At 35.8% G+C, this 26,071-nt stretch overlaps 1 protein-coding gene across 1 annotated transcript in view; it reads right to left on the bottom strand.

The window, feature by feature from the left end:
- The window catches only part of DSC3 (desmocollin 3), a 40,991-nt gene extending 19,841 nt beyond the window's left edge, over nt 1-21,150 (bottom strand). The window contains exons 1-9 of the mRNA XM_047086880.1: nt 21,133-21,150; nt 17,117-17,201; nt 14,883-15,082; nt 13,094-13,213; nt 9,620-9,775; nt 8,167-8,311; nt 4,834-5,000; nt 1,658-1,792; nt 1,105-1,290 (exon numbers count right to left, since the gene is read on the bottom strand). Coding sequence (XP_046942836.1) covers nt 1,105-1,290; nt 1,658-1,792; nt 4,834-5,000; nt 8,167-8,311; nt 9,620-9,775; nt 13,094-13,213; nt 14,883-15,082; nt 17,117-17,201; nt 21,133-21,150 — 1,212 coding nt within the window. The remainder of the gene's footprint in view (nt 1-1,104; nt 1,291-1,657; nt 1,793-4,833; nt 5,001-8,166; nt 8,312-9,619; nt 9,776-13,093; nt 13,214-14,882; nt 15,083-17,116; nt 17,202-21,132) is intronic.
- Between the last annotated feature and the right edge of the window lie 4,921 nt (nt 21,151-26,071).

The raw sequence follows: 26,071 nt of genomic DNA, 5'->3' as shown, positions 1-26,071 counted from the left end.
CTTGCCTCGTGTTCTGCTTTCTGGAGAGTCCAAAGGAAGACTGACTGAGGTGGGCCAATACAAAGAAAATATGACCAGTACCACCTGCTTATTTCCTTTCCTACTACTATCAATTATAAAACTTCTTTTTTCTTAAGTGGCTGCTTTTAGTATTCAATTTGAGTGGATCATATTATAGAAAACTGAAATAGAGGGAGGTTTGATGTTGAGAGTCATCTGGAACAAATATATTTGACTATTCACATCTGGATAGAACTTGCCAAAGTTGATTACATAATCTGTGGAAATTTTTAGTGAGGAAATAATTACAAATAGATACTGTTGTATCAAAGTCTACACCATATTGTTGTTGGCAGGAAAGTTTGCTTTATTCAATGGATGACTCCTTTACCTGCCCATAGGACAATTTTCTTTCTTGTTCAGGGCTACAAATATAAAACCAAGGGTCCTTCCCAAATAGGGCCTTCTCTGCCCTCATAACCTGCACCCTAGAATGAAACAGGGCAACCAAAAACACAATATATAGAATAAACATATATGCTGTCTGATATAACACTGTATTTCACCCTCAAAATCACCTATAAAGGATCAGATACAACCAGGCATATATTCCAGAAAGAGAGTAAGTGAGAAGACTATGGGCTTCTGAATTATATCATGTAAGGAATAGTTAAAGGAATTAGGAATATTTATCCCAGAGAAAGTAAGTTTCAAATGGACATAGCAACCTTTTCAAAAGAATTACACTTCTGTATAGGATTAGAGCCAGAACATTAAAGACAGAACCTAGACATGGGCTAGAAGGACAATAATTCGAGCACAGTAGAAGTAAGGACTTCTGAGAATCAGAGCTCTCCAAAAACAGAATAAGCTGCCAATGGAGATCCTCAGAACTGAGAATGTTCAAGCCTAAGCTAGGTGACTAATGACTGGCAACAAAATTATGGAAGAAAGACAGCATTCAATGGGAACAGTTGGACTAAACAGACGAAGCTCTATTCCATCTTGTGGATTCTTTGATCTGAAACTGTTAGGTTGATTAAACCAATAGTTGAAGAGAACTTGTTAACTTGCCAAGTTGTCAAGTGTCCATTATTACTGTACCTTTACAACGTACAAAACACCTTCATTAGTCTCTTTGTCTGTGCTGATTTTGAAATGTCCATTCTCATTCCCCTTCAAAATGGTAAAATTGGCTCTCCAGTTGGCAGTGTTAATTAAATCCTTATCTTCTATAGGTATGCGTAAGATCTCCACATTGTATGCATTTTCCTCTACTGATGCTTCATACTGAAACAGAAAGAACTCATTAAAAACTTACTTTATAAAGAGAAGTTTTACAAAGAAAGTAAAGTATTTCTTCCACTCCAAAAGTATTGGTTCTTATAGTTTTTAGCTAGTGTATTTTAAAGCCATGAATCTCTCAAAGGATTATCTTTGAAATGAAAGAAATTCGTTATAAATGAAGACAAATGCTACAAGAGGATAAAATACTACTATGAGTAAATAAAGGAGATTTATATGTCAGCTGTTCAAACTTTAATTTTATTCATAAAATAAACATACATACTTCAAAGCATGACACATGTTATTAATTTATATTAAATAACAAATAACAATTGACAAGTAGACATAGATTATGATATTATATACTTACAGTATTTTGTTTGAAAGTGGGTGCATTGTCATTTGAATCTTTAACTGTTATGATGCAAGTTGATGTACTCATCAATCCAAATAATTGACCATCCATGTCTTGTACTTTCATTATCAGTGAGTACTTATCTACAGTCTGGAAACAAAGCAAATACTTAATTAGTTTTGAAAACATTTGTTCCAACTTATAAATGAAACTTCAGTTGTGTAGTCTTCCATTTGTGTGAATCCACGCTTTTATTTGATTCCATATTTGCAGACACTTTAAGAATTGGGTAGACAGGGATAAGCTGGAAAGGTAGACAGAGGTTAAATTACAAAGAGCCATACGAAGAATTTAGACATATTTTAATTGGCTAATAGGGAAAAGTTTTATAGGAGTCATAGGGGGAGCACAAAATAAGAACACTGGAGTTTCAGAAAGAATATTCTTAATGTAGATTCAGCATAATTTGAAGTAAACTGAGCTGAAAGTCAAAGAAATCAGTTAGAGGCTCCTAAGTGGCTGAGTCAGTTAAGCATGAGACTCTTGGTTTCAGCTCCGGTTATGATCCCACGGTTGGTGAGACTGAGCCGCATCAGGCTGTGTTGACAGTGCAGATCCTGCTAGGGATTCTCTCTCTCTCCCTCTCGCTCTGTCCCTCCCCTGCTCGCTCTCTCTCTCTCTCTCAAAATAAATAAATAAATTTTTAAAAGTTAAAAAAAAAAAAAGGAAACCAGTTAAAAAGCTCCTGAAATCGTCTAAGATAGGTGATCCACATCTGAGGCAGTGGCAATGAGGACAGAGAGTAAGGGTGACAGGAAAGCTTCTTGGGAGTTAGCATTTAGTAGGATGTGATGGTAGATTCTATATAAAATTTCAGAGAAGAGAGAGTTGAGAATTATGCTCAGGTGTCCTATTTGGATAAAGCAGAGGGGTATCACCAACCAATGTAGCAAACGCAGAAGGACAGCCTGTGCTCTGAGGAAGTGAGCACTAGCAGGGTGAGCAAAAATGGCCAAAAAGAATGAGTTGTGCCTGGCATATACTGAATTTTATGTGCCTATGGGAAATCTAAGGAGAAATGTTCAGAAGACACTTGGATGTGTGGCCCCCTACTTACAGGAGAGTTCATAGCCAGAAATACCACTCTGGGAGCCATTAGTATGTAGATGGTGGCTGAAATTGTAGCAGGCATCAGATTTATCGAAAAGAGGTTAAAGGATAAGAAGAGCTAAGGATAGAAGTAACAGTGGCATGTCAAGCATGGGGGAAGTAAGAAAACTAAGCGATGGACAATAAAAAGGAAAGATCAGAGAAACAGGAAAAGACCCAGAAATCCAAGAGAAGAGAGAGTTTTAGCAAGTGCCAACAATGGACAGGGGCTTTAGGTAACAGGTGGATTTGGCAACTGGGAGGTCACTGTTGACTTTCTGTGAACAGAGTTTTGCAAATGGTGGGGTGGTGATGGATGATGAATTTATTACTTTGTGACACAATCCTGTTAACTTTCTCTTCTCTCTTACTATTCTTTAGCTATACCTTTTGGTTTTGTTTCATTTTGTTTTTTTACTTTTCTCCATTTTCTGGAAACCAACATTCTCACCCTGAGATGCTCCTCCTTAGGCTCCACTCTCTGATACCCTGCTTCTTCTTCCTCTAAATGCACTGGTTTTGTTTTTATATCTCCCTTGTTCATTTCTTTATTTCCTGTGTTGTTCCCCACAACACACTGTGGCAGTTCCCCCCAAAATCCTGTTGACTTTTAAAAAAAAATTAAGTTTATTTGTATTTATTTTGAGAGGGAGATAGAGAGCAAGCAGGGCAAGGACAGAGAGATAGGGACATAGAATCCCAAGCAGGCTCCACACTATCAGCATAGAGCCCAACGTGGGGCTTGAACTCACAAACCCGTGAGATCACGATCTGAGCTGAAATCAAAAGTAGGATGTTCAACCCACTGAGCCACCAAGGCGCCCCTCTGTTGACTTTTTTTGATCAGGAAAGCAGACCTGGGTGTGACCACAAATATGTATCTTACAGGCTGTGTGCCCTTAAATTATTTAATTTTTCTAAGCCTCACTGTCAATGTGTAAAAACTGAGGGAAAATGCTTGTTTTCACTTGGTCACTACATCAGCTCTACCTCTTCCACATATACAAAAAACACATTCATCTTGCTCCTTCAAACCTTCCCGTTTGTTATTATCATCATGTGCTTTATCACATAAAATGTACTGACCACACCCAAAAATAAAAATAATGACAAATAAAACCTTTGTACTATTTTTGATTCCTTTCCGTGGCTTCTCATCATCCCTTCCTTTTTCTTTGGCAACCAATTCCACTGATTACTTCTGTACATTATCTGCCTGAGTCATATCGATCCTTCTATTTGTGTTATTCAGGGTGCAGTGGGAACCACTGAGTGTTTTAATAGAGCTATTTTGTACACATGAAATTGATTAATCTGCCTCAGTCAGGAATTCAGGTCTGTGAGTTAAACACAGGCTGACAAAATAGAGCAAGAGTAACAAAAATTAGAAGATTGAGTTCAATGATTTGATTCTGGTGAGTCAATCAATCTTTCTGACTGTCACGTTTGTCCTCTATAGATTGGATGTAACAACCTATCTAGTCAAACGAGGAAATTATAAAGATCGAATATAATTACGCATAAAGAATTTGAACATAAAATGCTATATACCTGATAGTGTGCTAGTACTATGATCCAAATAGTGTTACAGATTTCATAATAAGCCATCAACTAATTCCTTCCTAATAAAAAGTACATATCCACAATAACTGGATAGGAATCAGCATGTGATCTAAACCCATGGAGCATGCAAAATTAATTGTCCTACATGAGAATTGAAGGCTTTCCTGAGCTGAAACCAATTAGTCACACATAAGAACAGAATAATATTCCACAGCAGCAACTTTCATAAGAAATGTATTTTGTTCCCACTCCTTCTAAACACCAATTGATCTGTATTTCTATTCCAATGGCTTTCCTTACATAAGGAAACAGAAGTCATATTTAAAAAAAAAGCATGTAACATGCCTGGAAATTCTTATTGTCTTACACCTAAATAAAAGAAAATAGAAACTCCTAAGTTCACGGGAGAGCAAACTACAGTATATGGGGCAGGGATCTAAGCCCCTGGTAAAATTATATGCTAAGGAGTGGAAAGCTACCTCTCTGTCCAAATAATGAGCGACTGTGGTGATGACACCTGTGGTCGGATGCACAGAGAAGATCCCCGGGGACTTTGGGGTCTGCTCCAAAATGCTATACTTCAGGCGTGTGTGCATCGTATCTGGTTCATCTTTGTCTGTGGCACAAACCACTCCCACTGTAGTACCTACATGTTTTACAAAAAAAAAAAAAAAAAAAAAGAAAGAAAGAAAGAAAAGAAAAAAGAAAAGAGTCTTTAATTTGCAGAACTGCAAAACATATTTATGAATATCTACACTTTTCAAATTTTGACAATGGTAGTGGAAATTTTAAATGGGTTTCTTATGAGACATGTTCCATCTTTCAATAGCACCAATGAAGAGGGCTTCAAATTTATAATATAAACACTATGAGACTCTATATCAAGGCACACTTCTACTTTGCTCACAGTTAAAAATGTCTGATAAGAAATTACTGAAAACTTATTTAAATGGCAATCAAGAATAATTTCAACACATATTCCCACATACTGCAATAACAAACCGAGCTGGAGAGAGAAATCATGTTTCCTAGGTAAATCAGATTTTTTAATTGAATTTCTGATTAATAGATAAACCAAGACTGACTTGGGGTGTAACTGTATAAGTGGTCAACTTGACCTTTCACAGTCTAGTCTCTATTCCAGTATTTTTTTCTTTTTTGTGCCAGTCTTTAACGTGTTTCATTATCTTTCACCCACTTAGCATCCACACCGCACTGCCCTCAGCCCCACTTAATCCTCGGTAAGGGATTTCATACTATTCATCCTTCAGGGAGAATTTAGGTCAATTGTTTCTTCATTTGGAGCTATTAATATTTGTCATCTGTATGGAATGTAAGAATATTGCTCAGGTAAAGGATTATACATATCAAAGAGTACAAACAGGTGGTATTGTCCAGTGTAAGGTCAGTGTTCCAATGCCCATGGAAATGTAATACATAGATCCACTTTGCCTATAGCCCAGTAAGGGCTGGCCTGAAGAACAAATACATAGACATATACAGTCACACAGATATTCACACACACACACACACACACACACACGCACACGCACACACACACACACACACGTTTGCTGAAATACAGTATTTGAAGGAAATAAAAACCAATTAATGCCAGAAATATTAGTTTTAAATATTTTTCCCTGTAATATGTCTTTAAAATTTGTATATATGTGTGTGTACATGAACAGATACATACACACACACACACACATACACACAGATAGATAAACATTATAGAGAATGTCCAGTTACATATTCACAAATAGTGACAAGACTTTTGCAGTGGATCAATATGAAGACATGAAGTAATTATCTTATTATGAGAAAACAAATGCTATTCATCTATGTTTGCATAGAAAAAAAGTTCCTAATCTTTTTAAGGCAGAATATTTTCTTCCTGAGATTTTACTGACAGGACACAAACACCATGTTAATTCTCTGGATTAAAAACTGTTTTACTTATCACAGAAAATCCTCCGAAAATCTCCAAAACCCCTTTTCATGAGCAGTATACTTAAATATTAGTTGAGCACCCCATGTCCCCATGTCCCAAATTCTGTGTGTGAATTAAGGCAAACTCAAAGAACACCCAGCAGTTCAGAGTATCACAGCCCAAACTGGTCTGAACCTTCTCGTGTGGGTTGCTTAAAGTACCTTGGGTTCATCTGGGAATCAAAGTACTTGCCCTTGGTTCTCATCTATCACTATCAAAAAGAAGAGAATTCTCAAGAAAGACTTTGAAACTAATAATCTCTCTTTGAAAAAAAAGTAAATTGTACCAGAGCCACAGTCACTCTGAAGCTGAAAATATTATAGGTCATCTAATGTAATTAACTCCTTTTACAGGTCAGAGAACTCAAAGGGACTTCCACCATTTCCCACAGTGAATTAATAACAGATCCCAAATCAAAAACTAGGTTTTTTAAACTCCAAACCAACAATTTTTATTTTTTTAATTGTACCATATGAGTAATAAGGAGGCTAACATCTATGACATCAAATTATCCAAGTAAAATATAAAGGGGTATAGCAGATATAAAAATATACTGAAGACCTAAGTAACTACTAGAAACTTTAATAGGCAAGTTAGCAAAGTCACCCTTTATGAATGAGTCCACATTGTTTCAACTTTATTGTGAATGGCTACTTTCCATGTTGCAAGTCTCAGAAGACATCAGGGCCAACTAACCTGAACATTTTGGCTTTCCATGTCTGAGCAAGTGTTTAGAATATGTGATGTAAGCTTCTCTAGAGTTATCCCCATATTCATTCTAAATTGGAAGTAGTAAAGTAGCAGTTTTAAGAAAAGAGGTAATATAAATTAGAGCTTTAAAAAATTGTGTTCTCAGTAGATGTCATTTAACACCTCCTTAAATAAAACCTAATATAGGGGCGCCTGGGTGGCGCAGTCGGTTAAGTGTCCAACTTCAGCCAGGTCACGATCTCGCGGTCTGTGAGTTCGAGCCCTGCGTAGGGCTCTGGGCTGATGGCTCAGAGCCTGGAGCCTGTTTCCAATTCTGTGTCTCCCTCTCTCTCTGCCCCTCCCCCGTTCATGCTCTGTCTCTCTCTGTCCCAAAAATAAATAAACGTTGAAAAAAAAATTAAAAAAAAAACCTAATACAAATATTGATATTAATTTTAATTTTATTGTGATTCTATCCTATATGTCCTATCTTAGAGGAGAGAATGATGATAAACCCGCAAAATGATCAAGTGTAATAAAGTATATAAATTAAATATGATTCCAAGATTAAATAACTGTTATCCGCTTTTATAATTAATTGGTACCATATAGACCACACCAAACTCTTCTAATATCCTATAGGTTACACTCTGTTTGGATGTGATAGGATTAAATGTATTCTGGAAAGTAGATACTGGTTCAATATCATCTCAGGATAATCTGGTCTTGAGTATAAAAAAAACCCAATGTCTCAAAAAAATGTGCACAAAGATATTTAGCATAATACATTTTACTTTTAGAAGTTCTCTTGCCATAAAGTCCAAAAGGAATAAGGATTGATTTAACTAAATGCAAGTCCTGAACCTCTGTACCTCAAAAAGTAGACTTAATAAAACTGAAAAGCATCAATACAATGGGAAAATATTTGCAGTGCAACAATAGGTTAATAACCTTAATATGTAAAGAGCATTTTTAGGTAGATTTAAAAAAAGAAACAGTTAAGAGCAAGATAAACACCAAGGAACATAAGAGCAAAGGAAATGCACATACAGTTCCTAAAAGAAAAAAATACAAATGGCAAAAGAAGCCATATGCAAGAAAGTTCAATTTAAAAAAGTTATCTTACCAAGTCTGCTACTTTCTGGAACTTCAAAATTATAAATAGCTTCTGTGAAAATAGGGTGGTTGTCATTTTCATCCTCCACTCTGATGGGCAGTGGAAGAGGCATGTCTGCTGAATACCCATCTGCAGTTGAGGCATAGGCAATCAACTGTAAAACAGGAAAAAGCAATATCGATAGTCCATTAATACAAGATTCTAGCAAGAGAGAACACTATGCTTTATCTGCTACCTTCTTTGCAAATCTTTTTGATAACAAACCACTAAAAACTTCTACTCAATTCTTTTTTAATCACCCAAGCATCAAATGGAAAAACACTTTAAGTACAGTAAAGAGCATCCAATATTTAGTAGAAAGGGCTACACGTTGAATAAAACCCCATAGTATAGCCAAGTCAGAGATAATTCTGTCCATTAGACTCAGATTATAGTCTTATTCTATCCATAATCCATATTCTATCCATAATCAGAAAGTTATACTGGGGACAACAATTAAACTCACTGCAAACAGAAAAATCCCTACTCTACATCATCTAAATAATACCATGATTTTTCCATTTGTAACTAGCAAAGCCCTTTTATTGTTTTACTTCATAAATCACATATTTATAAGAGTTTTTCTGACAAAATGCATTTACTAGTTTCCACATTGCTAAGTAATCAAAGGGCAATGTAATATCAAATAGAATGTATTTCTATTCAGCATGTGATTATAACACCGAGTTAAAAATTTTCTAACCAAAAGCAAAGAAATGTCATGTGGTGGACATTAGTCACATTTGCTTACCAGCATCTCTTCCTTCTTCTAGGAAGAGAATCCCTCTTTCCTATGGAGGAACATTCCCCTCTGCACCACAGGGATAACCACATGACCTCATAGAATTTACCATATTACACTGAAAATTGTCTGAGTTATTCTCCATTGATTGTAAGCTCATCAATATCAGAAGACTGGCTTATTAACCTTGTTTGGATTTGGTCTCCCACTTTTGCTCCCTTATCTAGTTCCCAGACATGGTCAGAGAATCACACAAGTGGAAGGAGGGAAAAAAAAGAAAACTAAAAGAAGAAAAAGAAGAAGAAGAAGAGGAAGAAGGAGGAGGAGGAGGAAGAGGAGGAGGAGGAGGGAGGAGAGAAGAAGACCCTTCTAATCTACTGTGGCCACGTCCTGGAGAGAGGAAAATGTAGCATGACCAGAGAGAGAAAGCACCTCATAAACAAAACCAACTCTTGGAAATATACTGGAATATACATCCAAATACAACTAAACCTCTTTGCTCATTTTAGGCTTACCTACCAGAAGTTAAGATAAAGAGCAAATCAAATATTCCAAAATACTGCACAACTTATTTCTTTTGACTCTAAGAAGAGAATGAGGGAAGACAGAAAAGAGTCCATAGGGTATCAGAAGAAACACAGTTTAATCATTTAAAATCATGCATATCAATAAAACTCCTACATCAAAAACTTCATATTCTTCACGATCCACAGGCCGGGTACAATACAGATTTCCAGTGTCTCTTTCTATGAAAAACAAATTTAAAGGTTCTTGGTCAACTCCATGCCCACTTATTGAGTAGAAAATGGAATAGTTCTGTGCTGCATCAGATTGAACCTAAGAGGAAAAAACACAGATGTAAAAATTTTAAATCAAAATCTGTTAAAATGCTATCTTTTTTATGTAGCTTATGCATTTATATCTTTTTATATTAAATACGCTTTGGGAAAATAATCACATTTATCATTTCATCAACGCACAAAACAGTAAGAAGCATTTGGTAAAAGATTTTTTAAACTGCTCAATTTAATGAAAATAATGTTCAACATAAAGAGTAACCAAAGAAAATCTAATTAAAAACAATAAACCATAACCTATACAAGGAAGACTCTTCCTGGCAGAGGAAACATGAATAACAAAGGTGAGGGTTGTATCTGGAGTGTTCAAGGTGCAGCAAAGAGGCCACTGTGATTGCAGCAGGGAAAGCCAGTAGTCAGCAAGAAGTAGGAGATAAGGCCACATCATATCAGGGATTTCAATGCTGTTGACTCTTGCCTACAAACAGGTGGAAAGCCATTGGAAACTTTAGACAAGACAATAACTTTACACAGATATTGTAAAGTGTAAGTTATATTTTAAAAAGATAATACTTGGAGTTTTTTTTAGGACTAAATGGGGGTGGGTGGGTAGGTAAGCAAAGAAGCAGGAAGACCACTTGGTTACTGTAAGAATTCATGGGAGTAATGATGGTTTGTTAGCATGTAGCAGTAGAGATGGTGAGAAGTGCTTAGATTCTGTATATAATTTGAAGGTATAGCCAACAGGATTTGTCAATGGGTTGGACGTGTAGCGTGAAGATGACACTATGTCAGAGGGTGCTGACATCCCCTAATATCTATTCTGCCCATGTTCCTTTGTATTAGAATTTATAGCTGAGTGCAAGATTTCCCAAAAGAAAGACACTTCCCAGGCTCCCTTACAATTAGGTATGGCCACATGAAAAGATCATGTCAATGAGATATAACCAAAAATTATATATGCAAGATCTAGACTGTGCCTAGAAAGTGAAGGAATGGGTCCCCCCATGTGGACACAGAATGATGCGCTCTCTTGAACCTGCAGAGATGGTCAAACTAAAAAAAAAAAAAAAAAAGTCTAGGTCCCTGGTGATTTTTTTATATTAAATATCTCTACCAGATCATACTTTCACATAAAATAAATAAATCTGTCATGCATAAGCCACTTAGTGACATTTTGGTTCCTGAATTATTTGCTACCCCATCATGAAGGAAACAGCATGTCCCTTGGTTGTGGATTCTGCAGTGTAGCTTGGAGACTCATTCCTGAAAGTTCAACCTAAAGTTTGTTTCTTCAGTCCCCGCCACAATTCTATAAATGGCTTATGTGCTGTAATAAATCACTCTCTGTTAACTACTTAGAGGGACGTATGTTCTCTACAACTAAAACCTTACCAAACCGACTCTGATGCCCTAAAAACTGAAAGAATGAGGTGTCATTAACTGAGACGGTTGGATGTTTTTAGGAGAAAACACAAATTTTTTGTTTTCTGCATATGTTAAGTTTGAAATATCCGTTAAGCTTTCAAGTAGAAATAGCAATTAGGCAGTCTGTCCTAGAAATATGAAGTCTTAAGTCTCCAATAGATAACAGTACTCAAAGCTACGAGACTGGATGAGATTATCAAGGCAGTGAATATAAAGAAACAAGAGACAAGGTTCGTGGGTCGAGCCTGGAGCTCTCCAAAGTTTACAGAAGAGGAACCATGGGAATGAGGAAAAACTAGCAAAACATAGTATGAAAGAGTGGCCAGGGAGGTAAATGGACAACCAGATGAGTGGTGTTCTAGAAGCCAAGTGAATAAAGTATTTGGAGGAAGAGGGAAGGGTCAGCTATGGCCAATGTACACATGTCAAGGAAATGAGGACTGAGGAGTGGTGACAAGATTAGCAATGCAAAGGCTAAAATTAGCTATGATAAGTATAACTTTGGTAATCAGAAATCATGTCTTAATATGCTTCATCAGTGCTTAAAATACAAAATTTGAGGGGTGGCTGGGTGGTTCAATCAGTTAAATGTCTGACTCTTGATTTTGGCTCAGATAATGATCTCATGGTTCGTGGGATTGAGCGCTGCATTGGGCTCTGTGCTGACAGCACAGAGCCTGCCTGGGATTCTCTCTCTCCCTCTGCCCCTCTACCCCTCTTGTGCTCTTTCTCTCTCAAAAATAAATAAATATTAAATATATATATTTTTTGGGGCGCCTGGGTGGCGCAGTCGGTTAAGCGTCCGACTTCAGCCAGGTCACGATCTCGCGGTCCGTGAGTTCGAGCCCCGCGTCGGGCTCTGGGCTGATGGCTCAGAGCCTGGAGCCTGTTTCCGATTCTGTGTCTCCCTCTCTCTCTGCCCCTCCCCCGTTCATGCTCTGTCTCTCTCTGTCCCAAAAATAAATAAACGTTGAAAAAAAAAATTAAAAAAATAAAATAAAAAAAATATATATATATATATTTTTTTTTGAAAAGGAAAAATAAAGTCTAGCGATGAACAGAATTTTTGAAAAAGTGCGAAAGACACTGGAAAGACAGTTAAAAACATCAACAAATAGGACACAGGTCCCACTGCTGGAATGAAACATCAGCCACAATAATAGAAAAAAGCAAGCACCAGGCCACAGCCCTACTTCAGCAATGGCTTTCGTTGTATGTGTTCCATGTAGATCTTTATGAAAAGTAAACTTGACCTGATTAAAAACTTCTCCTTGTTTTTAGGAAAAAGTTGAACTCCCTAACAGGACACACATGGTCCATTATGGTTTAATGTCTACCTGCGTCCTCTGCCTCATCTCCCTGCTCCAGCCCCATCATAAGTAGGAGGACTCCTCCAACGAGCTTGCCTTCTCCACAATTATTTACTTGCACAATGTTTTCATCCTTCAGGTCCACCCTCTGCTGTCTCCTCCTCTAAGTCTTTCCTTGATTTGTACCACATTTCATCTCAGGTGCTGACCCCATGAATTCTCAGATCACCCAAACCATCTCTACCACAGCACCTATCACTCAGTATTGTAACCACCTGCCTACCCTTCTTCCTCACTAGAATAGCCTACAGGAGAGCAAGGGTATGACTAAATTTATTTCTAGTGTCGTACTTACAGCAGTACCTTCCACGGGACATAGTAGGTGCTCAATAAGTAGCTGCTAAATGAATGAAAAAACTAATAAAGATCTTTTAGTGGCTGCATTCTCTCTCATATTATTCTTAGTTTTTTAGTGATTTTCTCATTTTACTCACTTTTATTATACTTCATGAAAATCTTCAATCAAATCTGCTTATTTAAATGTTTAAAGAGTTGTGAAGCCTGAACAAAACAGGCTCTGGAATCAAAACCTTCCCAGTCAGAAAGAATGTAAAACCTACTTGTTGAAGAAACAAAGGGAACGGGCCCAGTGAATTCTCTTGCATTGAACAGGGAATAGGGGCCCATCTCCTCTTGGAACGCCTGAGAACGGCTTCTTTAGCATGTCTTTTCCTCAGCACCTGAATTTAGAGAAAGGAAATTAGATAAATAAAAGTACCACAGCCAATGACGACTTTGTTACAAATGAGTAGCCGGTCCATAAACCTAATGCCTCCCTGGAGGCTCAGTCTCAGGAGTTTTTTAAAGTATTTTTTAAGGCTTTTTTGCATTAGGTGGGTAAGAAAGAATGCATCCACATTTTAAAGGTTTCATAAACTGAAGAATTTCATTTTGTATATCTTTCTAACACTGACCATACTTTCAAGGTTAGGAAAATCATCAGTGCACTCTTAGTTTTCCTTCTTTCCCAAATACACATAGTGAACACATTCTCTTTATAACAATCTATAGATGGCCCTTACCTGTTCTTTCTGCTAAAACCTCACGGTCTCAGAAGAACCAGAGCAAGAAAATGCATGCTCTTCATTGCCTTATCACTCCCATCTGCACTCTCCAATATGGCAGCTGTAGCCATACGCTGACTACAGCAAGACCTTGGATTGCAAGTAAGTAACTTGTTCCGAGAGGGTTGCAAGACGAGCAAACATTTCTAATAAATTTTAATTCGATAAATGAGCGATGTCTTGCAATACAAGTAGTATGTGACATCGAACGTCACATGATCATAACTGAGCCAATGGTTCTTGAAATTTCCTTTGATATACAAATGCTTCGGATTACAAGCATGTTTCTGGAACGAATTATATTCACAAAGCACGGTTTTACTGTATTTAAATTTAAATTGATTATAATTAAATAAAATGTAAAATTCCATCCTTCAGTGGCACTAGCCACATGCCGAGTGCTCCGTAGCCATTAATATTGGGCTACTATATCAGGCCATGCAGATTACGGAACATTTCCATCACAGCAAAAAGTTGGATGGGACTTTTTAGTGATTTCTATTTCATTTCATGGTGTTGCAAGGAAGAAATTTATTTCCTGAGAATTAATACATAAATAATTTTATTAAACATTTATTGATGTGCTAAAGAGTCATTTAAATTAATTTTATCATTAATACACTTAAGACGGATTCATTGTAATCCACTCTAAATTTTTAATCTTTTTTGTGACTGCTTTCACAATGGTGTTTCTCATGATGTCGAATCTAGAACTGCCAATACCATGCCACGTATACTTTTATTCATACCTACACACTTCAGGATTTCCATCCTATTTTAACACCAGAATCACTGTGACACTTGAAATCAACCTCTTATTCACTGGGAACCTCTGCGCCTAACGTGAATTTAACATACACCTACTGACTCGGGAATTAGGTATTACTGAGACCATAAGCAGAAAAAGGATCAATTTGTGCCCTCAACAACTACAGACAAATTGTTTACACAATAAAAAATTCCAAATGCTTATAAAAGAGGGGCAACCAAACTGACAGACACAGACACATGAAAGCAATTAGTTGGACGTTAGAAGTGGAAGAAGCCTTCCCAAAGGAGATGATGCTATGTAGATTTCACAAGGCCAAACCCAAAGCCAATGTTCAGCCTGTGTTGGTGGGGAAAAGGGGGTTAGAAAGAGAGGGAGGGAGAGAAAGCAAACTGAAGGGAAAGGAGAAGAGGAGGCTTAAAAACCCAATTATCTTTTTGTCCTCTTTGCAATTTTTAATGAAATATTTAAATGAAAAGAAAAGCACGCCTGAAAACATCAACGTGTTTTGAATACCTTCTTCTGATGTTCCAGGAGCACCTTAATCTCTTTCTGTGCCTGTGTCCTGGAGTCAGAAAGCCATATGGTGAATGATCTTTTCTCATCAGACAACACCACGGTGCTAGTTGTGTATACTGATCCATCATCTAGAACTCTGAAATCAGGGTCACCTGACCGGATGAGGTCTGCAGACCTGAGGCACTCTTTCAAATTAACTGCAAGCAAAAGTTTCCAAGTTGTAAAGTAGAAACACATGCAAAAGAAAAAAAAAAAAAGACATGTTAAGATAATGTATACATTTTCTTCAAAATCATGAAGTAGAATGAAATAAATCAATCACTCTGCATTTACCAAATATCTTAACTAGTTTTCTTCATATGTATAAAAAACGATACTTTTCTTTCAGTTAAAAAGGAATTCTTGGGCACCTGGGTGGCTCAGTTGGTTGGGCATCCGACTTCAGCTCAGGTCATGATCTCACAGTTCATGGGTTCAAGCCCTGCAGCAGGCTCTGTGCCGACAGCTTAGAGCCTGGAGCTTGTTTGGATTCTATGTCTCCCCCCTCTCTGTTCCTCCCTCATTCATGCTTTGTCTCTCTCTGTCTCCCAAAAATAATTAAAAGTTAGAAAAAATTTTTTAATTAAAAAATAACTCAATTGTATACAGGCATGAAAGTGTTTTTCAACCTTTATGTGCTTCTAAAAGACTTATAAAAACGATCTATTAAAGAGGAGTGTGTGTGGCAATCACGAAGAAGCTGAGACATAACGCCCCCACACACAGCTGAATCAACACACACAGCTGAATAAACAAACAGAAAAGTTTTCCTCAACACCAGTCTGAGTCTTTTAAGATACACCTGTCTTCAGCCAGAAGTTGTACACATGAGCCCAAAGAGTAATAGACAGTATGAATTTAGCAAATAGTCAAATAAGAAAAGTCTATCTTTGTTTTTTTTAAGATTTTATTTTTAAGTAATCTCTACACCCAACATGGAGCTCGAACCCCCACCCCAAGATCAAGAGTCGCATGCTTCACCAACTGAGCCAGCCAGGAGCCCCAGAAAAGTCTCTGAATTCTTCCCATTGGCACTTTTTTGTTACATGCCTCCCCCAAGCCATTGGCTCCCCTTCCGCCCTTAGTTCTCTTCGTGTTCCTATTCCGCGCTTTCCAGGGCTCCCCACTGAAACCCCCCATGCAAGTCTCCTCTCCCTGGGAGTTTTCCCAGGTAAAAAAGTAATAAAATATAAATATCAATGTAAGTGGTTTAAAACTTCGGTCAGAAATATCAAATCCATCTCATTCTTCAACTATCCGTTTTAACAGCCACCAAACTGATACATTAATGTTCACTTAAGGAATAACTTCTCATAGGATTCCTATATTACTCATGTAAAGTGTTTTCACTTTAATCCAAATCTGTCACAGATGGAAACACGTAATCAAAAAGAAGTGAACATTTTTAGTAATGATGACATATTTCTCTCTTCACATTTTTGGCAAAGTAACTTCTGGTCTATCCCCTCAAAGGAACACCCTGACCTCTCTTTTACATCCTTTTTCTTCTTCCTTTTCTTAGGAATGAAAGTGACATTTGCTTAATAAAAATTAAATGAGGCACTTAACCACAAATGAGACACTTTGCTGAAAAAGTAAATTTGGTATCTGTGGGACAAGCTATAGCTCTAAAAAAACCACAAAAACAAAAACAAACAAAACAACAACCATGATGCTTTCTTCTAATATTCCTATACCACATGGCAAGCCCACCTGGGCAGAGCTTCCCAGCTGTTGGGAAAGTTTGAGGTTCCCCAAATTCTCCATGTGAAAATGGCTGATGAAGTTCAGTTTTGAAAGGAGTGGCTCATCTTGTGGTGTGCCTCAAGGCAGCTCTAGCATTGATAAAAATACTGCTCTGATTTTCTCAGCTACTTATCAATATTTCTCCAGTGCTTAGAATCCTAGGGTAATGAAAGGGCTACATTCTACATTTAACTCTTCATGTAATCTCTAAACTATTAAAACATAAATTACTACAAAAACATGGATTAGAACATTTGCACTAGAATCAACCACAGAATTCCATGGAATTATAAAAAACAGAATATATATTTCAAACCATCTTGAATTGTATCTAAATATAAATAGATTAAGGCTAAACCCAAAAGGCAAAGGTTGGATAACATGCTCTTTTCAGCATAAGGAAACTAAATTTCTGTTTTAAAACCACTTGTTTTGAAATGTCTCACCTCTGCCAACTATTTTGTCTGCCTCTAGTTTGGAAGGTATATTAAATGTCACCTTTTTGCAGGCTTCACAGGCAAAACTGAAGACCTAGAATTAAAAAAAAAAGTCACATTAATACAGTATAGAATAAAGAATAAGGTTTCAAATAAACAAGAAAAATAAGTCCTAGAGATCCACTGTTAACTGTAACTGTATCATAGTTAACTGTATCATATTATGTACTTAAAATTTTTGCTAAAAGAATAGGTTTTATGTTCAGAGCTCTGTCATAAAAAATAATAGAAATAAAGAGGGTAAGAGGAAACTTTTAGAAATGATGGATATATTTATGCCAAAGGCTGTGGTGATGATTTGACAGATGTATACTTATCTCCAGACTCATCAAATTGTATATGTAAATCTGTACAGCTTTTTGCATGTCAATCTTAACTCAATAAAGTTGTTTACAAAAAAAGAATAAAAGCACATGATTATCTCAATAGATGCAAGCAACTGACAAAACCCAACTTCTATTTACCATTAAGAGTCCTCAACAAACTAGGACTAAAAAGAAATTTGCTCAACATGATAAAGGGCATCTATGGAAAACTTAGAACCAACATCATACTTAATAGAGAAAGACTGGATGCTTTCCTTTGACATCAGGAAAAAGACAATGATGTCCTTTCTCACCACTGCTATTCAACGTTATATGCAAACTTCTGGACAGGGTAATTGCACATGTGCACATGCACACACAAATTAAAGGCATCTAGATTGGGAAGGAAGAAGAAAAATAGTCTCTATTTGCAGATGATGTGATCTTGTACATAGAAAATCCCAAAGAATCCACTAAAAAAAACTATCAAAAATCATAAATGAGTTCAGTAAGATTGCAAGATACAAGATCAACATACGGAAGTCGATTACATTCCTATACACTGGCAATACAGAACTCTGGAAACAGAAGTAAGCAACCACTTCCTTTCACAATAGGTGTTCCATCTTCATGGATCAGAATATATTTCCACAATTCACCAAACAGATTCAATGCAATCCTTATTAAAATCTCAAAAGTATTTCTCCAAAAATTAAAAATTAATCCCTGTAGAAACACAAGGGACCCAAAGACCCAAATAAATTTGAAAACAACAGAGTTGTAGGACTCACATTTCCCATTTTCAAAATTTACTACAAAGATACAATCATCAAGACAGAGTGGTACTGGCATAAAGGTAAGAGTTGAGACAAATAGGACAGAACTGAAATCCCATAACTTAGCCTGTACCTTTGTGGTTAGCCAATTTTTGGCAAAGGTTTCAGTAAGTTCAAGGGAAAGAAGCAGTCTTTTCAACAAATGGTGTCGAGATCATTAAATATCCTCATTAAAAAAATGAATTTGAACCCCTAGCTCATACCATGTGTAAAATTAATTGAAAGTGGATCACAGACCTAAAGAACTAAAACTGTTGAAGAAAACTTAAAAACAAATCTTAATGATCTTAGGTTAGGCAATGATGTCTTATAACACCAAAAGCACAAATGATAAAAGAGCAATTAATAGGACTTAATCAAATTTAAAACTTTTGCTTCTCAAAAGATACCATATAGAAAGTGAAATTACAACCTAGAGAATGGGAGAAAATATTTTCTAATCACATAGCAATAAAGGACTTATATCAAAAAATATAAAAAAAAAACTTTTACAACTCAATAATAAAAAGACAAACAACACGAAAAATGGGCAAAGGATTTGAACAGATTTTATCCAAAGATGTATAAACAGCCAATGAGCGAATGAAAAGATGCCCAACACCCTTAGGCACTACAGTCATGCAAACCACAGTGAGATACCCATGAGGATGGCTAAAATAAACAAGACAGAAAATTACAAGTGTTGCCAAGGATGTAGAAAAACTGGAACCCTCATGCATTGCTGGTGGAAACATAAATGGTGTGGCAAATTTGGAACACAGTTTGGCAGTTTCTTAAAAAGTTAATCATATACAACATATAATCCAGCAATTTCACTCCTACCCTTAAGAAATAAAAACCTATGCCCATGGAAAAACTTGTACATGAATATTCACAGCAACATCACTTACAATAACAAAAAAAAGTGGAAACAACCCACATGTCCATTAGGTTATGAATGAATAGACAAAATGTGATACATTCAAATGGAATACCATTCAGCCATAAAAAGAGACAAGGAGCTGGTGTAATGCTACGATACCAATATGGATAAACCTAAAAAAAATTATGCTCAGTGAAAGAAATGACACAAAGGAGCACATACTGTATGATTTCACTTATAAAAACGTCCAAAAGAGGCAAATATACAGAAACAGACTAGATTAGTTGCCTAGGACTGGGGGTAGGATTGGGGAGTGGCTATAAATGAGTATGAGACTTCTTTTTGAGATGATAGAAATGTTCTCAAATTAGATTGTGGTAATGATTGTGCATTCTTTAAGTTTGCTAAATTGTACTGAGCTGCACACAGCAAAGGTGAGTTTTATGGAATATACATTATTATCTTGAAAAAGCAGTTTTGAAAAATGATATAAAAACCATAAAAATCACTCTTTCCACGCCCACCTCTACAAATCGGCAGTGAGCAGTATCCCAAATTTACAAATTCATGTAAGTAGCTTCAGCAAAACAAAACTGGATAATAACCACAAAAATATATTTCATTTCTGATATAATCAAATATAAAACAAGTTCATTCATAAAATTAAAAGATTTTAAAACACGGTGGTAACAAACTGTATACACATATACATATATGCATAATCAAATCTTATGCTAATATGTGCTCTAAATATTACTGCAATGTAAGATCTATCAATGATAGATCTATCTACATTTATCTACTTGAGGAAAACAACTCAAAAATAGAGTCAATATGTAATAGCATTGTTTATTTTAAATATAGTAATCAAAAAAGTCATTTTCAGAAAGTCATAATCATATTGCTATTACAATAATCAGTTATTTGTTCTTAAAAACAATTCAACTGTATTATATATGCTCAACTGTATTGTCTCTAAGAATATAGTTGTCGCCATGGGTGAAAAATGGTTTTATTTAATAATGCACCCATTGCTCCAAATAAGTTTTAGCTCTATAGTTGGTATTTCTGAATATCAATAGAAAGCCATGTTCAATACATTTTAATCACAACTGTTTAAAAAAAATATTTGAATTTAAATATGAAATGTTTAAATCAAATAGAACATACTAAAATAAATATGCATGTACATTTTCAGATTTTTAAATTAATATTTTGCAATTTTTGCTTCATTTTTTATGTTTATTTATTTTTTTTTAATAACCTCTACACCCAACATGGGGCTTAAACTCACAATCCAAGATCAAGAGTCTCATGTTCTTCTAACTGAGCCAGCCAGGCCCTCCTTCATTTCATTTTTTTAATTAAAATGTACAGATGTGGCTATGCTCTATTCCATTTCATTCCTCTTCTTCAAGGAATAGTTTCTTCTAAGTTGGCATTTATACTTCCCTTGTAGGCTTTTGTACTTTTATTATATACGCATGTGCCTATAAAGTATAAGCTGATACTGTGCACAGCTTGTGTCTTCATGCGTCCTTTTACAACTCGTATTTTTCACTCAACAATACATTTAAGATTTTTCTGTGAATATACCACAGTTTATTTTTCTCATTCTCCTATGATGGTCATTTAGATTATATTCTTGTTTCCTACTTTCTCTATTACAAATGACACTACAGTAAACAGCCTTACAGGTGCAAGATATTAAGATGCATACCTGCGATAGAGACATATGAGGACCTCCAATTCCAATAATTACTGCCAACTTGTCCAGCGTGAAGATAAATTTATTTCATGTCCCCCAGAGTATTAGATACCTCTATTTCTCATATCCTCTACCCCAGTTCATTATACTTGACTTTTCTAACTGTTGCCAATCTTACAGCTGATGCTTTAATGTGCATTTTCTTAATTTCTAGTGAGATTGAACATCACTTCTTGTGTTAATTTGTCATTTACCTCCTGTAAATCGTCCATTGCTCTCATTTAGTCATTTTTGTATTGCTTGTCTTTTTTAAATCATATTTTACTTGTAGGCTTAGGTGGTTTGCTTTTGTAATCTTTTAGTGGTATCTTTTGATAATCAGTGCTTCACTTTGAAAGTAGTCAAATTTATTAAGTGTTTCCTTTAGTTTTTTAAAGTAGTTTCATTAAAACTTTCCTCCAGTTTATACTTTTGTATATTAATATCTCCCCTCTGCCCTGTCATAAACACACTATCTGATACTTCTTTACAAAAATTTTAAAGTTACTTCCAACTTTTCAATCTTTTACTCATCTGGAATTATTTTGTGTGTGATGCACTGTAGATATCTAATCTTGTCCTTTGCCATATGGATAGCCAACTATCTAGAACCATCATTGAGTAGTTCTTCCCTTCTTAACTAATAATGATACTGCTGCATATATCATATGCATGGACCCCAATTATAGAATCTATTTCAGGACTCTGCATTATTTCATCAGAGTTTATCTCTACACCAACACTATATAGTTTTAATTAACATAGCTTTATTACAGATTGCAGTATTTGTTTTGGTGACCCAATCCTTATTATCTTCCTTTAAATTATGTTTGTTGTTTGTTTGTTTGTTTGTTTGTTTTAGCCTTCTACTCTTTCAAAAAATTCTTATGACCAGCTGACCAAGTCCATGAAAACCCTTCCTAGGGTTTGCTTGCTTGCTTTTACTAGTCCTTGCTTACTTTTACTACTTCTCAGTAGTTCGTTGAAGAAGTGTAGGATTTCACATGTAGCCAATCCTATAGCTGGCAAAATGGCAGATTTCTTTTCCTTAAATCCTTAACCTCTTTTCCTATTGCTGTTACATATTTTATCTCATGTATGTCCTCGTTAGGACCTCCCGTAGCTGCTGAATAGGGACAGCTATAGTGACCATTGTGGATTTGTTTCTAACTTTAAAGATAACACATTTACCATTTCACCATTCATTATGAGTTTCCTTCCTGCCTGCCTTCCTTCCTGCCTTCCTCCCTCCCTCCCTCCTCCTTCCTCCTTTCCTGTCCTTTCCTTTCCTTTCCTTTCCTTTCCTTTCCTTTCCTATCCTGGCCTCTTTTCCATTTTTTCTTTCTTCCTTTCTCTTTTTTTCAATCATTAAGTATTGTTAGGTATGCTTCAGTATGTTAAAAAAATAAAGTACATTCCCCTACACTCCTAGTCTACTAAGAATATTTTATAGCAATAAAAATAATTTCTTACTTAGTTTGAAACATAATAATATTTCTCTCTGAATATATTACTATGTTAAAATACAATAATAGATTTTCTAATGTGAAACCATTTTTCCATTCCTGAGACAAATCTTGCATGGACATGCTAACTTTTTAAATATGTTATTGGTTTGGCTTGTTGGTATCTATTTTAGTACTTCAAATATATGTTCACAAGTGAGATCAGGCTACTATTTTTCAATATCATAAATCCTTACTAAATGCGTTAAAGACAGTTCCACTTTTTTCTGTCCTTTGAATCAATTTACATAAGATAGAGATTATCCATTCCATATAATTATGGAAGAATTCATCTACCACAAGCCTGGACTTGATGAATATATGAAGGTGTCTGTGTGTGAAGACATTTAGCCTTTAATTCAATATCTTTAATGGTTTTAAGTCTATTTAAGTTTTGTATACCTCTTTGAGCCAATGTTGGTAATTTGTATTTCGTAGGAAATTGCTCATTTTGTCTGTATTTTCAAATTAATTGAAATAATACATTAATATTACTGTTTGTCTAAAACATCTGTCTTCTCCATGACTGTACCTCCTTTTATTCCTAATATTGCTTTATCTGTGTCTTCTCTATTGTTTACTTGCCCAATCATAATAGCATTTGTGTTTACTTTCAAAGAATAGCTTTTGGTTTTGTTGATTTCTATTGCTGGTTTCTTTTTTTAATGTTCTTTGTAAGACAGAGTATACATACAAAAGACTATATATATATATATATATATATATATATATACTTACATACACATATAGCGTACATGTGTGTTTTAAGAAACAATAAGATGAACACTAGGGCACTCACCTTCAAAGTTAAGAAATAAAATATTACTATTATTTTCAATGTTTCTATATATCGCTCCTCAGTAGCATTTTCTTCCCTCCCACACCCCCTAAAACTCAGGTCATCACTAATGGATGATTTTTGTGTTAATCATTTACTTTCCTTCCTCTGCTTAATTTTATCCCATGTATATGTGTCTTTTTTTTTATTTTTTTTTTTAACGTTTATTTATTTTTGAGACAGAAAGAGACAGAGCATGAACGGGGGAGGGTCAGAGAGAGGGAGACACAGAATCTGAAGCAGGCCCCGGGCTCGGAGCTATCAGCATAGAGCCGGGCAGGGCTTCGAACTCACAAACCACCAGATCATGACCTGAGCCGAAGTCGACCGCCCAACCGACTGAGCCACCCAGGCGCCCCTATGTATATATGTCTTTAAAGAAGATACAGTTTTATTTTGCCAATTTTTAGCTTTTACGTATATGCAGCCATATGCTAATTATATGCTACTTGATTTCATTGCTCAAATTATGTTTGTGAAATTTATCCATGCTGAACATACAGAGAGGTTCATTCATTTTCATTGCTATATAGGACATCATTAGAAATAATGCACAATTAATTCATTAATATAATTTTTGAAAGGGATAATATTCATATATAAATTTAAGTTATGTCATGCTTCTTAAAACTATAAAATAATTTGATACTATATTTGTGGAGATTGGACATATTATTGAATGTAAAATTAAAAATGTAAAGGCACCATTAGATTTTCAATGATGAATTAATGACCTTTAAAGTTAATTTAAAAATAAATTTTGTATGGAAGAATGCCCAATTACAAAATGCAACATCCAAAAATAATTTTAAGATTAATGAGTTATTGGGGTGCTTGGGTGGCTCAGTCAGTTAAGTGTCGGACACTTGAATTGGCTCAGGTCATGATCTCACGGTTTTGTGAGTTCCAGCCCTGCTTTGGGCTCTACGCACTGACCTCGCAGAGGGATTCTCTCTTTCCTCTCTCTCTGTCCCTCTCCCCTCACACTCTGTCAGTCTCTCTCAAAATAAATAGCTTTAAAAAAAAGATTAACGAATTATGGATTGACAATTTGAGTTCAAAAAAATCTCTTTTAATGGAAAATCCTCCAGGTCAACTTTAAATATCTCATTTATAAAGCTGAGAGCTGCACAACTTTAAATTAAAATGTAGCAAATGGATTTTTAAAAAAGATAATATAAAGTATCCTCCATGTAGTCTGGGAAAAATAATTAATTTGTTTCATTTTACAGTATCATCCAAATTTTATTAATTGTATGATAGAAAGCTATCATACTAATAATAAATCTTGATAAGAAAATTAACGCCAAAAGGAGAGTGAAAGTGAGAGGGGTTATCTGAGATTGTTTTACTTTTCCTGTGGACAGTTTTACAGTGAATTCACAGGGAGGCTTTCTAAAATGACATCCTTTTTCAACAGAGGAAAAAGAAGCCAAAGAATGGAAATTTATGGAAAGTCCAAAAAGTAAATGGGATCTTCTTAGTTGAGCATAATAGTTATGGAATTTTAAATCTGTTATTTCTTCTCTAGGCATTTACCTTCTGCAAAATGGAAATACTACTTTCAAATTCTCACCAGCTCAAAGGTAAATCGTTAAGACTGACTTCTCTGGGGCGCCTGGGTGGCGCAGTCGGTTAAGCTTCTGACTTCAGCCAGGTCACGATCTCGCGGTCCGGGAGTTCGAGCCCCGCGTCAGGCTCTGGGCTGATGGCTCAGAGCCTGGAGCCTGTTTCCGATTCTGTGTCTCCCTCTCTCTCTGCCCCTCCCCCGTTCATGCTCTGTCTCTCTCTGTCCCAAAAATAAATAAACGTTGAAAAAAAAAATTAAAAAAAAAAAAAAACTTTGAAAAAAAAAAAAAAAAAAAGACTGACCTCTCTGTAACTCTCGGTACTTAGGTCATGCCATTAAATTTCTTTCCAACCAAACTCTTTGTAAGGCAAGAGTTCTAGTTAAATGAAAAGCATGATGAACCACAGGTAACCACAGGCTCCATATATGGAATGGAAACTGGCAAGGGGATTACAATAGGACCAAAAAATGTGCATAGGCTTACATGTATTTAGTGATTCAGCAGGTGTTTCAGAATCTAGCTGTATCTCAATATGAACATCAACAATCTACTTTCAAAAAGGTAGCTGAGGGGTGCCTGGGTGGCCCACCTGGTGAAGTGACGGACTCCTGCTCAGGTCATGATCTCACTCATGGTCTTGAGATTGAGCCCCGTGTAGGGCTCCCGCTCTGGGCTCTGGGCCTGGAGTCTGCTTAGTATTCTCACTCTCCCTCTCTCTGCCCCTCCCCTGCTTGCTCTCTTTCTCTAAGAAAAAAAAAAAAAAAAGATACCTGATAATGCACCCACTAAATATATACCAAAACTTGACTTTCTTAGGATTATGATTTTAAAATAGACTAGTTCTCATTTACTTCCTTTATTTGCCTAAGGCTTTTTATCACTAATGCAAAAGCTAATAGAAATTATTGTACTCTTATTTTTAAAAGATTACTACATCAAATGTTATCAACAAGAAGAACAACAAAAAGTCTGCTAAAGCAGTCACGTTATTCTTGTTAATTAACGCTATAAAATCGGAAAAGCTAGAATGCCCATTTGTCAGCATAGATTACAGGCAGAATTCATATATTCCAAGGGGAAAAAGTATTCTATGCTAGAACAAAAAACCTATTTTAATTCCTTTTGAAGGAAAATGATAGATTAACTGTGCCCAAGTCCATACTATTTAAAATATATAATAGTAATGATTCCCCAAGTGGATTTGAGGCAATGAACAATATTAAACGCATATTTGAAAGGA

The sequence above is a fragment of the Lynx rufus genome, unplaced genomic scaffold, assembly GCF_022079265.1.
Source record: "Lynx rufus isolate CCGP_SWC_20201006 ecotype Redwood Valley unplaced genomic scaffold, mLynRuf1.p SCAF_22, whole genome shotgun sequence".
Classification (NCBI taxonomy): Eukaryota; Metazoa; Chordata; class Mammalia; order Carnivora; family Felidae; genus Lynx; species Lynx rufus.
This window is presented reverse-complemented; position numbering and strand designations above follow the sequence as displayed.